Below are 14,915 nucleotides of genomic sequence, written 5' to 3'. Positions count from 1 at the left end.
CTAAAATAGACATTTGAGAAATTACAATAATATTAAACAATAAAACAGAGCTGATAAATTTATTAGGTAACTATGAATGAGAAACAAGTAGTTAATGGAAATGTGAACAAGCTTAAGAAAAGGCATTGATTTATCAACCTACTTCCCATCCCATCACCAAAATCAAGAAAACAAAATGTTAATTTGTAATTTAAAATTTCAATAAAGTCAATTATTATAATAGAAGTGGAGAACGTGGCTAATAGTCAATTTACAACATTAAATAAAATTCTGGAATGCATAACTGTAGGAAATAGATTAGAAGACAGACTTTAGGTAAACCTTTATCCCTGGCTTTTGTCAACTTTGGAGAAATCTACATCCAGCTATTGTAAGATGTAAAATTATTTAAAATAAGGATGCCCCGCTAAAAAAGTATCCAACATAATAAGTATATTCTATGAATAATCCATATGAAGGCCTTTTTAAGATATCTAAACTTTAAAAGTAAAAATGTAGGTTAAAATGACATCTCTAAAATTATACTCACAGATGAAATTTTAATAACACTAGTAAGAAAAATGTTAGTTTATACTGGGAGTGTAAAAAATTCAGAAAGGACAAAGTGCTTTGTTACATATGAAAATAGATTTATCACCTTCACAAGAAAAAGTAACACTATTTTTTTAATACTTAAGGATAGTTTAGTATATGCGTAGGTGTACTTTTTTCTTGTGTGTATTTCAATGCCTGGATTTAATTTTTAGGTTACTATTTAAATTCAATGTTGTTCCTCACTTACTGATATTACATTTCTGTATCTGTGTCTCCTTACATGATTACTTCAGGAAGTACTATTTTGGGTCATAATTTGGGGTTAGGCATAGTGGTCTCTCCTCTGAAGGAGGTTTATTCCCATAAACCAACAGGACTAAATAAAGAAGCTCATAAAACAGTTCCCAATAAAGAGAAACATGTACTGGACAGGGAATTTGAAGATTGTTTTGCACATTTTAAATCTTGGCAAGAAAGTTCATTTCTCTGTCTTATCTCTTCTGTACATCACTATATGTGTACTTTTAGTTAGGATGCAGTTATGGAATGAAGTAGACTGGGTGGATGGAGCTTGTATATGATATTTTTAAAGCATACTCCTTTGTCTTGACAAATAAATCTAATTCACATTCCCTGACTATTAGACATGAGACTAGTTATAAGAACTTTCCCATCATTAAAAATCTATAGAACTGAATGGACAATTAAGGTGCAATATGGAAAAACATTTATTTGCCAAGGTTTATTATACAACTGGTAAACCATTTTATATCCAAATATTATTGTATTTGTGAAGTTCATAATTTCATCTGCATTTATAAAGAGAGTATTGGCTTAGGATCTAAGGGTTATAAATTTTGGTTCCTTTTTTAATACTTAATGCACTGAAAAGTTTTATATCTTATAGTGACATACATATGCATTATTGTACATTTACAATGTACAATTTATTTATTTATTTCACTTACTATTGCTTATAAAACTAAAAATATCTTTCACATCTATCATACAAGATCATAGGAATAACATCAAGCAACTTGAGCAAAAAAGTTGAAGATTATAAAACAGAATTTATGTATTCCTATAACCATGAGACCATATATATATATATATATATATATGGTCATATACATATATGTGTGTATATATATATATATACTGAATATTAATTTTAGTCTTTGTTTTAAAATAAATTCTCGAGGTCTAAGTTTTTCTCTTAAAACTGAAGAATCTTAATTAGGGACTTAGTCCCTTATAGTTTTAACTTTTAATAAGTCTGTGAACTTCTGAATCTATTATCATTTCAGATTTTACTAACTTGCAAACCTTATGATCATGGAAAGTCATTGTACTTCTCTGGCCTCAGGAAGTGTGGATCATCTGTAAATGGAGATAACAATCTGTATATAGGAGATAACGGCCATCTCACAGGTGGCTTGCTGGAAATCAAAGCAGAAAAATGAGGGAGAGAACCACAGTTAAAGATGTAACTCTATGGGGCGCCTGGGTGGCTCAGTGGATTAAGCCGCTGCCTTGGATTAAGCCGCTGCCTTCGGCTCAGGTCATGATCTCAGGGTCCTGGGATGGAGCCTCTGCTCCGCAGGGAGCCTGCTTCCTCCTCTCTCTCTGCCTGCCTCTCTGCCTACTTGTGATCTCTCTCTCTCTGTCAAATAAATAAATAAAATCTTTAAAAAAAAAAAGATGTAACTCTACACTTCTTAGAAAGGGCTTAGCACAGAGATGTCTACATTAAAAAAAAAAAAAAGACATAACAAAGAATTTTATCCCAATACTATTTCCCCAAACTTTATAGGACATAATGATGTCCTATATCATGTTTCTACAGGAAACACTTCTGAACATTCTAGAGTCAACCTGATGGACTTATTAATGGAAAACTGGAAGGTAGAAGGTAGTCTTAGATTTTCCAATGTTTCTTGAGATTTAATAAACCCATTTCTGCAAAGTTTGTTTCCATTTATAAAATCCCTTTCAAAGTGGTATCCAATTATATTTTAAAACTTGTCATAGTTTTAAAAATTTTCCTCATCATTTAAAACCATGTAAGCATAAATGTTCCTTTTAGAATATGCTAATGTAAAACAAAGCAAGGAAGAAGGACTTTATAATTTTGAACATTACAAACTCAGTTCTTAAGAGAATCACTCATCACTTTTTATACATATCAATCACTTTCTGAACATTTGAACCCATCAAATGTAGTAATATTCATTGTTTTAGAAATTTTATTCCTATACCTTAAAGAGAATTTTAAAATATTTCACATACCACTAAAACTGAAGATAATCTCTAACATTATCAATTGTTCTTACATCAGTAGTATTTATAGAATGTGTTATACTTTGCATGGTAGAGTTTTGAATGACACCATTGCCTTAGACAGATCATGTGAGAGAAATGTGCAGTTGTAAATGCAGATGGAAGGGGCTGCTAATTCTATGTTAATATGGCTAAACAGAAGAAAAACACAAAGAAACTCAGAACAGATTTTCTAGATTAAAAAGCTTTTAAATAAGAAATTGTGTCCAGATTGTAAGAAGAAATAAATAAGAATTTGAATTTAAATACTATTCCTTAAAGTTCTTTGAGACATAAAAAATTCAATACACTGATTTTATTTTTATCGACTTGTAAGACCTGTATGGACTTTATTGAAGACAAGACTATCTGATGTTACATATTAAATCAGTCTCAGGAAATATTTTCATTCCATAATTGTTTCCTTCTGTCTTCTACAAAACAAGTGGTTAACAATTTTTAAAAATTACCATGAAGCATGTAATCGCTAATGTTCTTACATAGTACTAATTGATATATGGTACTTAAAATATTAACTGTTATGATAATAGCTAGTGAGAAGATGCTACATTTTTTATTTACTGCTACAGACAAGTTAGGGCTACAAGTTAGGGATGAAGTGTTTGGGCATTTACACTGGCTTTGCACATGGAAATGTATTTGAATAATACAGATGATAGCTACCAGCCACTGTATATGGGAAGTGCATAATCTCCCTCTCCTTATAGGTCTACTGATATTCTACTATCTCTCTCTCTCTCTCTCTTTTTTTAATAGAGACTAAAAGTGGAGTTTAGGAAAGTTGGGCTGCTAGTATGAATATAACTGCTGGCAAAATCATTTGACTTCAGGTCTCAGTAGCTCCAGAACTCTTGCTCTTTGCTGTAGTGGTTCTCAAACTTTAGACCACATCAGAAATACCTGGATGACATGTTAAAAACACTAATGTCTATGCCCAACTGCCAAGGCATCTGTCTCAAGTAAGCCCAGGGCTGGCACCTGGGAGTTCATATTCTTTTTTTTTTTTTTTTTTTAAGATTTTATTTATTTATTTGACAGAGAGATATCACAAGTAGGCAGAGAGAGAGAGGAAGGGAAGCAGGCTCTCCACTGAGCAGAGAGCCCGATGCGGGGCTCGATCCCAGGACCCTGAGATCATGACCTGAGCCGAAGGCAGCGGCTTAACCCACTGAGCCACCCAGGCGCCCCAGGAGTTCATATTCTTAACAAGTTCCCAGAATGTGGATGCTCTTTATTCAGGAAAACTTTGAAAATCACTACAGAGCAAGCATAGCTGATAGAATAATGTTGTGATATCTAAGACAACATGATTACCACTGATATTCTTACTATCCAGTTACAAGGTGTGTGATGTGTATGAATATTGTAAATGCAGACTTTTTAGAGGAGATTTCAGATGGGGTTGTGGCCAAGAGGCCATGACTATATAGAAAATATGAATCCTTAGGAACCTTTACCCAGCACCAAGCAGTAGCGTAACAAAGGGCCTGATGGCATGAAATGCATTTGATGGCTACAGGATTGGAGGCTTGAGAGACGGAAGGATGGCCATCAATACTGAAACCTTGACTACTGGAAGGTATTTGACAAATTGATTTTTCTGTGACATTTGTAAACATGATATTACTGATGAGAATGAGAGCCTTACAAGGGGCCTAAATCTAAGAAAATCTTGTAGACATGGAGATTGATCTCTTTGGAAAATACCATGAATCACCCACCTGCTCATTTTAAGAGAGAAAAGATGAATTTGTTAACAATAGCATCTGTTCTAATAACATTCTTAACAGACTTTATCCAAAAGCCAAATCAGAATTGCCACTGTATCCCTCAACTACACACCCCTTTGCCTATGAATAAAGGGAATGGACAAAAGAGGTAAAAAGGGAAGCTATGTTTTAATGCATCTATCTATCTATTTATAGATAGATAGATAGATAGATAAAATAGCCTTAAGTTTTATTTATAGCTCACACTTTTTTTTGGTATCTCACACATTTTTTTCTAATCTCTTTAATTTGCAAACATTTTATTTTTAATCTTTCAAACACTGGACTTTGAAGTACAAAAAGGCATATTTTCCCAAATACTCATGTTGCTTAAAGTAGCCAGTTCCTTAGGAGATACATTGTTTGGTGCTTCATAGTAGTTTCCCAAACTGGACAAAACACTGCAGCTCTTTCTGGAGACCCTGATGTTAAGGAGAAAGAGGTGATCTTTTGGTACACAAGGAGGAGGATTTTGGGAGACTAGTGAAGCTGAGTTTAGTCCCTTTCAGTTATTTGTATTTGAGATGTTAGACAAGTGTTTTAGTGTTAGAGGGTTCCCACATGGGTACAAAGACATTATTAATTGTTCTACCTCTCCTGCCTATTTTTCAGAGCTCACTTGTGATAGTTTTACTATATATATAGAATCTGTATAGATGCCATTTGCTATTGCTTTATTTCAGTATTTCCTTAGATACCAAATTGTGTTCAAGAAAAAGACATAAATACCCAAAATCTATTCAGCCATCCCACAAAGTAAGGCTAATTAATAGCATGAAGAGTAATAACAACTACTGCAACTAAGTCTATGCTCCTACAGTAATTTTATGCCTTTTCTCCTTGAAGGATCTCAAAGGAACTGGCATCAGGTTTTCAAGGGGTTGAACCCTTCTCCTTAATTATTTCTGCTCACACATTCTTCCTACGCAGGCTTGATGCAGCCTTCCCCCCCGCCCCCCCCCCCCGCCCCAGCCCAATCACCCAACACCAGAAAATTCGAGAAAACAAGGTGCTGCAAAATGACATTTCAGAACAATTTCAACAAGGTAACTGTCCAGGGGAAGTTCAGCTCAGAATTCTGGGAGCTGTTCGAGCCTCTTCAGGCGGTAAATTGGGTTGGCTTAGCAACTCCGTGGTGCCAAGTCTCCCCGAATCAGACGTGCTCAGGGAGAAGGGAACTCGCCTGATGCCTGAGTAGATCTTTCTTTCTATGGTCGTCCTGCTTCATTACTATTCTGCAATGTGCTGCAATCCCTGTGTGCGCCCGGCTTTCAACCCTGAGCAGGCCACTCCAGCGGCGCTGGTAGGGGACCACACGGTGACTGGGATGATCCCACGCTGTTTCATTTCTTCTGCCCTTTCCCCTAGGCTCCAACTAAGCCCTCGTGGCGCTTGAACCCTGGGACTGCCTCCTGCTTCTCATTTTCCCCAACGACGGAGCTAGGGTGGAATGAAGGGGTCGTCTGGGGACAGCAATCCCAATTACTTGTTCCCCAGTGAGTTTTTCGAACTCTCTGAATGCCCAGCACAGGAGAGGTTGTTTGAATGAGGGCAGCGCTGCGGTCAGCTTGGGGAACCAGAGTTTTCCCGGCGCCCCCACAGGATAGCGCGGCAGCAATGTCCACGGCACCACCGACCATCTAGAGTCCGGGGGACACAAACGTGCTGTTTACTTGACACGCGTTTCAGCCTTGAACACCCACAGGGACACACACGTGCACTCCCGAAGCTTCCCGAAGGCCCCTCGGTGTCAGTCCGTGTGGATCTCCTCCTCCCAGCAATACACACACGTGGCAAGGCCAAGTCAGGGCTCAGTTTTCAGCCTCGGGTGTTTCTTTGAAATTTCATGGAGTCTGGCCTTCTAGAGGAAATTAAAAAGTATTCCCAAGGGAAAAAGACAGAGGAGATCTGTCCAATCTGCAGCGGGACCCCTGCCTCGAACACAAAGTGTTATCGCCCGGCAGGTATCTCAAACCTGCAAACCTCAAGGGAAGGGTTTTTTTTTTTTTTTTTTTTTTTTTTTTTTTTTTTTTTTTTTTAAGATTTTATTTATTTATTTGACAGAGAGAGAGATTACAAGTAGGCAGAGAGGCAGACAGAGAGAGAGGAGGAAGCAGGCTCCCTGCGGAGCAGAGAGCCCGATGCGGGGCTCGATCCCAGGACCCTGAGATCATGACCTGAGCCGAAGGCAGCGGCTTAATCCACTGAGCCACCCAGGCGCCCCAAGGGAAGGGTTTTGACGGTGGCGATGAAGGGGAAGCAGGTTTTGTTTTTGTTTCTGTGGGTTATTGTTATTGTTTTGTGAAGACTTTAACTTACTGCATTCCCTTTGGAAAAGCTCCCTCAAGAGAGGACAGATATTTTCTGTCAGGTCAGATCGCAGCCTAAGGGCGAGGAGTGAGGGTGTCGGTCCCTGAAGACTCGACACGCGGGGGTCTGAGACCTCCCGGCGCGGCCATTCTGGCAACCGCATTAGATGCTCCAGAGTTCGCTGCCAGCTCTCCTCCCGCAGGGTCACCCGCGACCCTTTTTAGCGGAGGAAGAGGGTGTGAAACCCACTCTTCCAGAAGAGCTCTGTGGCAGGAGTAGTATCTCCTTGAAATCCCAGAGCACGCCGAAACGTGGTTCCTTCTCGAAGTCCGGGGTCCTGCGGGAGCCCCGGGAAGCACTCCCGGATGCAGGATGTGGAAGGCTGCCCACAGGCTCCCACCTGTCGACCGAGGGCAATGCGTGCTGTACCTGCGCAAGGTTCCGGTACCTTCTGCATGGTACCTCCTGCGCTGGCTGTGCGATCTCCCGAGATGGAGCGTGGGAAAGTACCCCCGAGTGTCTGTTTACGTAGGCGGGACTTTGAAGCACGACTTGGAGAGTCACAGTTTCTATGTGAGTGAAACCTCCACAGACACGCCGCAGCTGCAGGCTGCATTTCAAAAACCCCTGCCTGCTCGCCTGCCTGCGCTGGGGAGCGCGCGCGCGAGTACGCGTGTTGGGGAGAGAGAGTGTTTGTGTGTGTGTGTGAGATAGCTTAAAACAGGCTTGCGTCAAGTCTAAGCAGCTCCCCACCCCGATCTGAAGTCCTCTGTCCGCCACCTTTGGGGATGCTGACCGTGGAGATAAAATGGCCAGATAAGGTTGGCTGTCATTTCAGCAGTTTGGGCCTACTGCTGAAGGCCACTTTGTCTTCTACTCTGTGGCGTTTCCTCCCACTGAGCCTCTTTGTCGTAGTTGTTGTAGGCAGAGGTGAGATGGTGAAGGGATGGAAAGTATGGGCAGAAGGTGGGATTCTTGTGGCCTGAGCTGTTTACGTGGAAAACGGCGCACCGCAGACTTCGCGAACGCTCCTGCTAACCCAGATTAGGACGTGCAAAGCTCTTAAAACGGCCCCCCATTCTGAGCTTTGCTTTGGGCCAGGGAGTCCAGAAGAAACAGTGTGGAAAACAAAAGCGGGTATAGACATTAGGGGAAACACCACTTAAGCCTTTTCAGCGATCAGGGCTTTAGGAAAGCCTTGAGACTGAGAAAGTAAAATAAGAAGAGGGAGAAGGAGAAGAAGCAACTGTTAAGGCTGGCAGCGCCCACCGATAGGGAACAGGTCTAAAGCACATAGCCCAGGTAAGTTTGCGTCTCAGAATTTGAGGACAGCGTTCCAGGTTGTAAAATATAGGAGAAACCTTCCGAGTGGCAGTAAGTGACAAAGAAAAACCTTAACATTAAAATGTTTTTTCAAGATCCTTAAAAAATTGATTTTGAACGGGACCAAAGCAGAGTGTGACACACTCTTTCTTTTCGGTGTCCCTCAGACTGGAATATACTCAGTGGAGACCAATGGTCTCGGTCCAAAGTCCAGGAGCTGTGCGTGGAGGAGAGAAGTCCCGTTCCTGGTGCCATTTAAACCAAATTAACGCGCCCTTCTTTTCAGCGGCGGGTCTTATTCAGAAAATACGGTAGGTGCGGGCAGCAGGGCTGTAATTGCAGGCAACGCGGTTCTGTGTTTGTCAGGTTGGCGTGCTCTCCCGGATTTGGAGACTCCCTACCCCCCCATCTGCCCCTCGAATGTGTTTTGGCTCAACAGGTATCACACGAAAACTCGCACTTAACCCCGGTCATCCTATAGCAGGAGCCACCCCAACATTTTTCCTGCCAGGAGCTGTTGCTGTCTCCCGGCGCCTCCCCCACGCCAAGCACCCGTCTAGCAGTCAGCCCCAGGGCCATCCATTAACCGCCGACTCCCAGTGGCAGGCGGACTAAGCAGAAATGTGAGGCTCCTCGCAAGTCGAGCCGGCGGCGTAAACGAACCCATTGTAAGCAACCCGAGACGCTTTTTGTGCACCAGGCACTGTAGTTACGCTGCTTAGGATAGGCGTTTTGCCTTAGAACTGGGCTGAGACTGGGGGAGTCACGGGGGAATCAAGCTTTAAGGAGCAGGTTGGAATTACAAGACAGTTGCTGCCACAGACACCAGAGGCGACTTCTTGGCATTTAGGGATGTAAATTAAAATTCGAGACATGTCATCCATCGTTGCTCCTAATAGAATGAGAGGTAACCCCTCCAGCTCCCTCCACCCAAAACATGAATTATCATTTCCACTGAATGCAAATGGACTGCCTTCTGTGGGGGGACAGCCAGCTGCAAGCTGGACAATAAACTGTTTCATAGAGACGCGGCCGATTGCGGTTCAGAGAGGCACTCCTTTACAAAGGAAGAAGCGTCCAGTTTGTGTTGACAGCCTTGGCGCGCCTGGGCCAGAACACCCCCCACCACCCACCCTCAACCCCCACCCCGACACACAGACACCGGGATTTGAAACTAGCTTCACTGAAAGCGACATCCATCGCATCCATTCGAGCTGCCATGAGTATGGGGAGGTGATTTTTCAAAAATGATGGCATGAGTCATAAACACCTCCTGAGTATTCTTTGCAGCAATTAATGGGCAGCAGGGTGCAGGAGAAGTTGTGGAACAGACCTGGGCATCTATTTTTCTCCCCGAGGATAGCTTTTCTTCCAATGAATCTGACTGTCCCTAGCTTTCTTGCTTAGGAATACATTTTCCATCCCACCCACCCCCTCCCCTTGTCTGTGCATGTGACACTTACTCTACCTGTCTGAACGCTAAGACTTGCTGGGGATTTTCTTTTTGGTCGTCAGCTAATGACTTTCCTCCTACCTTCATTCATTCCCAAAGGTGGATCCTTACACTTCCTGGCATCTCAGACCCTTGTAAAGCCTCATTTTAAACCAAACCTCTACCAGGGAAGCTCCCCTACAGTTTATCAGTGCACAAGAGCCCACGTAGTAATAATTCACATATGCATTCAGACGTTCCTGTTAGCGAGGGGATGCTTGGAAGACCCCAGAGTCCTAAAGCATTTAACATTAGCACATTCCTTGCATGCCAGTAACTTTCCTCCCTGAAAGGGTTAAAAAGCATTTACACGAGTGTCTTTAATATAAATATTCTAGCCAAAGCATCAAACCCCACTGGTTTGACTAGAAATCGAGGTATTCCTCACCACCAAGTAAAGTCTTGCAGAGGAATTCTGCCTGGATAGCCACTAGTTAGAGGCTATACGAACCAACTCACGTATTCGTTTGAGCATACTGCAAGAATATTTATTGAGCACAAGCTCAATCACCGCATTGAACGCCAAATCTGGCAAGCAAAATGCATTTCCTATCTGGGGGTGGGGGGCGAAAGGCTGTGAATCAACTCCTTCTTCAGGATTATCATTATTTTATCGGTGCAAATTGCAAAGTAAGCTACTAGCCTTTTTCCGGCGACAAGTCAGCTCACCTCCATCCAAGCAGAGGGGACCCCCGAAAGCAGACCTACCTTTCACACAAGACACCGTCAATAAAAAGACGAGATTCCAAAACGTAAATCCACTTTTAATCCCCATTTTCTTCATCAGGGTGAAGTCTAGGCGGCCACATTTAGCGCATCTTCTCGTGCCAGGCTCCCGGGATTTGGATTCCTTTGCTCGGCTTTCCCCTTTGCGGATCCCTTTCATATTATTCGCGAGCTTCTAATTCCTGCTCCCCAGCCCGGCGCAGTGGAGTTGTTGCTGTTGTTGGTGCGCGGTCACAGCTCGGAGTGAATGGTGTTTCTGGGATACCACAGCAACCTTGACGAGGACTCAACCATCTCTCCAACGGGGGCACAAAGTCTCTGCTACTCTGGATTCTGTCTTTTCCTGTGCTTCCCCCCCCCTCCACCCAAATCTACCTCAATTCTAGCTCGTTATAGCAACCACCAGAAACCACTAGTGAGCTACTTGAAGCCCAGCTCCGCTCCCTGACAAACTCCCCACAATATTTGAAATTTAGGGGCTTGGTTTATTTCCCCCCACCACCCCCATAGATCAATTCCGCCTGTAAAAGCAGCCAGAGAAATATTATGTTAGTGAGCTTTGCGATGCCGTTTGTGAATACAGAAACATGTTGGAGGAATATTTTAATCGGAGGATCTGTGTTGCTTTTGGGGAAACCGTGCTGGTAATGAATCGGGCTCCATCGATGCCCACGTCCTTATAACGGGACATGTGTTACTACTGTAGTTGCAGTATATTTCAGGCAGGCGCCTCGCGTTTATTATCCTGTGACTTAATCGAAAAAGACCACAGAGAAGAATTTATTGGCACCCATGCATTTGCATATTCAAATGCCGACGCGGAAACCGGTAATCAAGTTTCCATGATTCGGTAAACCGATATTTATCCGTGACCAGCGCGGGGGTGAGGTGAAGAGGAAGCCAGTCTTTATCCCCCAAATAGTTCGCCCTTTCATCCTCCCCAGACGCTTTTCAGCTACTGTGTGCTGCAGTTAAACTACTTTATCTGTGGTAGTTACCTAGAACAGACTCATTTGTCTTAATTCTGAATCGGTCCCAGATATGTAAATGGAAGGTTTCTTTCAAAACGTAAAATGTATGTATCTATACATCTGGACTCGGCGGGTCCACACGCACCACTCAAGGGTTAACACCTACAAGGGAAGAGTTCTTGCGCCATCTACTGGCCATCGCTCCGTCACTCGCCTCTTTTTCACATCTATAAAGGATCCTATTTCCTTCATCCCACAGCATAGGGGAGCTGTGTCCTGAGACAAACGCGTTTTGCTCCTGTGTGTCGATTTCTTAATCTTTTTTTTTTTGGCTGGTCCTCGCCCAGATCTAATAAAACGCAGGTTCCTTAGACCGGCACCGGCTGATAATCCAACTTTTCTGAAATCTGCTCCGGTCTCAGGACCGGGGTTGAGGGTGGAGGCGGCGTGTGTGGGGGCGGGGTGGGGGGGTGCTCTGCTGCAGCACTGGTTCTGGAATAGATAATTGCAACGGTTCCTGGCTCCATTTGCTTGCTGAAGGCTATCAGGGATTAGCATATATCTGCAGGTCTTGGTCAAGAGGACTGGCCAATTTGAGTTTGCATCTCTCCACATTGCCCACAAATGATGGCTCCCATCCCATGCACCCCAAGATCACCCTGGTCAGCTTTTGTCCCTGGGCTCAACTCAAAACTGCTGCTCAGGGGGAGCAAGGTTGTTCCATCTGGAGGGAATTCTGCTCTGGAAAGTGGGCACACTGTGAGTGTCTATAGGGGTGCATGTTGAGTGGGCTCATTCTGCCGGCATAGGAAGGATTCTAAGCTCTCCGGGTACGTGGCATTTTGTGTGTGTCTGTGAGTCTCCCAGGAGTGTGTGTGTGTGTGTGTGTGTGTGTGTGTGCAGTTGTGAAAGGTAAGAGTGTGTGTTTATGGAAGATGCGGGAAGGTGTGATTTTTTATTAAGTGGGTGTTTTCCCAAATGTGTTTGTGCAATACATATGCGTGTGTATGCATGTGTTCAGACGTGTGTATACTAGAGAAGGATTTCTCTTCTGGGTAAGGAGCCTTACTTAGCAAGAGGCAGAAGCTGTAGACGCCCAATTGACCTCATTAAATTCTGGGAGGTACATTATGGGCAATGTGGCAGAATATTGTTCCTTCCCATCAGTGCTTTCTTTTATTGTCCAAATAATGCAGATTTCAAGGGGAGTGGGTGGCAGGGTTGGGACTAGACCATGATTGGGAAGATCAACGCTGAAAAACGTCATTAGCTTGCTGAGGCACCTTGGTAGTGGCCCTGGCATAGATTTTAGTCAAGATGTCAGGGTCTGTGGCTGCTGCTGTTGCCTATGCTGGATTGAACAAGCAGTTAGATGCAAACAGGTCCTTTGACTTAATTAAGACGCTTGACAAAACCCTCCTCACCAAGTGTGCAGAGGTTAATCACCTCAACTGAATATGCTTTTCATTAGAAGAAAACAAAAATCTTGGGTGTATGCAATAAATTTGACCACACGGCTATATGTCCAGACAGGAAGACTTTAAACCAGAAAACTTTTTTTTCTCAGAAGTCAGAAGTATTTTAACGGGAATTATTGTGCAAAAATAAACTTTCACTATGGGACCATCATAGCTGCTGCTCAGATCTCAATTCCCGATGTTTATTTTCAAACATGCTGCTCCAATAATTCAATTATTATGTTTCCCTAAATGAATCCTGTCTATGATTTCAATGTGAAGTTGTTAAAAGATTTATCTGGTTACTCATAATACATTGAACAATGCTGTAGCTTTTAGCTTTTATAGCTCACCACAAATCATGAACCATTTTCTACCCGCATTTTCTGGATTCCTAAACATGGAAAATCATATTTTATATGACGGGGATAGTTAAGGCATGGGGGAAATGAAGTGGTTTATTCAGAGTCATCATCAGGAACACTGTTACTTAATCCAATACATTTAGTGCTGGATCAGGCTTTTGTCTTTCATGCTAAGCGGCCTCCTCTCCAAAGGAACATTTCCAAAGGTATTCCAGAAACATAACATTATCAGCCAAAATTCTGGATGAGAGTTTCTCCAGAAGGAAAAATACAGTGTCTAAATTTGGGAGGAAGAAATCATCTATCTCACCTAATCTGTAGAAAAGCAGCACAGTTATACATAGACTCACTTAAAACTGTTAGAAAAGGAAGACAAAAAAATAGCTCATATAATAGCAAACATTAAATGCTTACTGTATGCCCAACATCGTGTAATGCTTACGTGGCATATCTTAATCACATTGCAACTTGATGAGACAAGTACTGCAAATGTCCTCATTTTATGGGTGAAGAAACTGATACACAAAGTTAACTATCTTGCCTTGCTAGATATAATGTAACTAAGATGAAATATGAGCCTATCATGTCCAATTTCTGAATCAATATGCTTGGCCACTTACACTGTCTTATGCTAGCACCCAAAGGTGCTTATTTTAAAATATTATAATACCAAAAATAAAATTTGTATGTGAATTTACCTGTCTAATTATAGAAAGGCAAAGATTTATAAATTAATTTCAAGGATCAATCTTTTAAGGAAGTCAGTTTTTAAAATACATATGTACACATAAAAAATCTTTTTTTTTTCATTTTATACTTGTAGGCTAATTACTACCACTACCCCAATCCCCTTTCATATTATTTTTTTTACTTCTTGCAGCCTATTGATCTTCTCACACACACATTAAGGAAGGAAGTGACTTGGCAAGGATCATCAAGCCGATCAAAATGATTAAGTACCCTTGACAGATTTTAAGAAGTGTTTCGATCAGAAATAGATGGGTTCTTCACTTCCAGTTTGAAGTGAAGATTCGCATTCTTTTTCAGTTGCTCCCAAATACTTGTGGAATAAAATTAGAACTTAAAATGGGGTTTAGCTGTTCAGCTGTTGAAAGGGAGAAAATAAACACCTTTTCAAAAAATCACATCATATGGGGACAGCTGGGTGGCTCAGTCGGTCAGGCGTCTGCCTTCAGCTCACGATCCCAGGATCCTGGGATCTGAGTCCCACATTGGGCTCCTTGCTCAGCGGGAGCCTGCTTCTTCCTCTACCTGCTGCTCCTTCTGCTTGTGCTCACGCTCTCTCTGACAAGTAAATAAATAAAATATTTTTTTAAAATCACGTCATATTAAACCAGGTGCTTAATATGTGTTTGTTCTATTTTAGTTTCATAGCAGCAATATCACATAAAAGTGATCAAAATATAGTACGTACATGGAGGAAAAGCAACAAAGAATTGGAAAGAAGTTACTTTCAATTTTGAAAAGAAATATATATACCTTTGACAAAGTCAGGAATTTAGAAAGTGTGTTTTTTAAATTCATGTCATAGATACACAGGTTCTCATGAGGATCATTGTTTATATTCCTGCCTGTTAGAGTGGAATGTCCTCTGATTTTAGAGATAC

At 42.0% G+C, this 14,915-nt stretch overlaps 1 protein-coding gene across 2 annotated transcripts in view; it reads right to left on the bottom strand.

Moving 5' to 3' along the window:
* The window catches only part of CSMD3 (CUB and Sushi multiple domains 3), a 1,273,428-nt gene extending 1,262,732 nt beyond the window's left edge, over positions 1–10,696 (bottom strand). For both annotated transcript variants that reach the window (XM_046025880.1, XM_046025873.1), the window contains exon 1: positions 10,477–10,696. In XM_046025880.1, coding sequence (XP_045881836.1) covers positions 10,477–10,654 — 178 coding nt within the window. In that variant the 5' untranslated portion in view covers positions 10,655–10,696. The remainder of the gene's footprint in view (positions 1–10,476) is intronic.
* Between the last annotated feature and the right edge of the window lie 4,219 nt (positions 10,697–14,915).

The sequence above is a fragment of the Meles meles genome, chromosome 1 (assembly GCF_922984935.1).
Source record: "Meles meles chromosome 1, mMelMel3.1 paternal haplotype, whole genome shotgun sequence".
Classification (NCBI taxonomy): domain Eukaryota; kingdom Metazoa; phylum Chordata; class Mammalia; order Carnivora; family Mustelidae; genus Meles; species Meles meles.
Note: the sequence above shows the minus strand (reverse complement) of the source record. Positions and strands in the feature narration are given on the sequence as shown.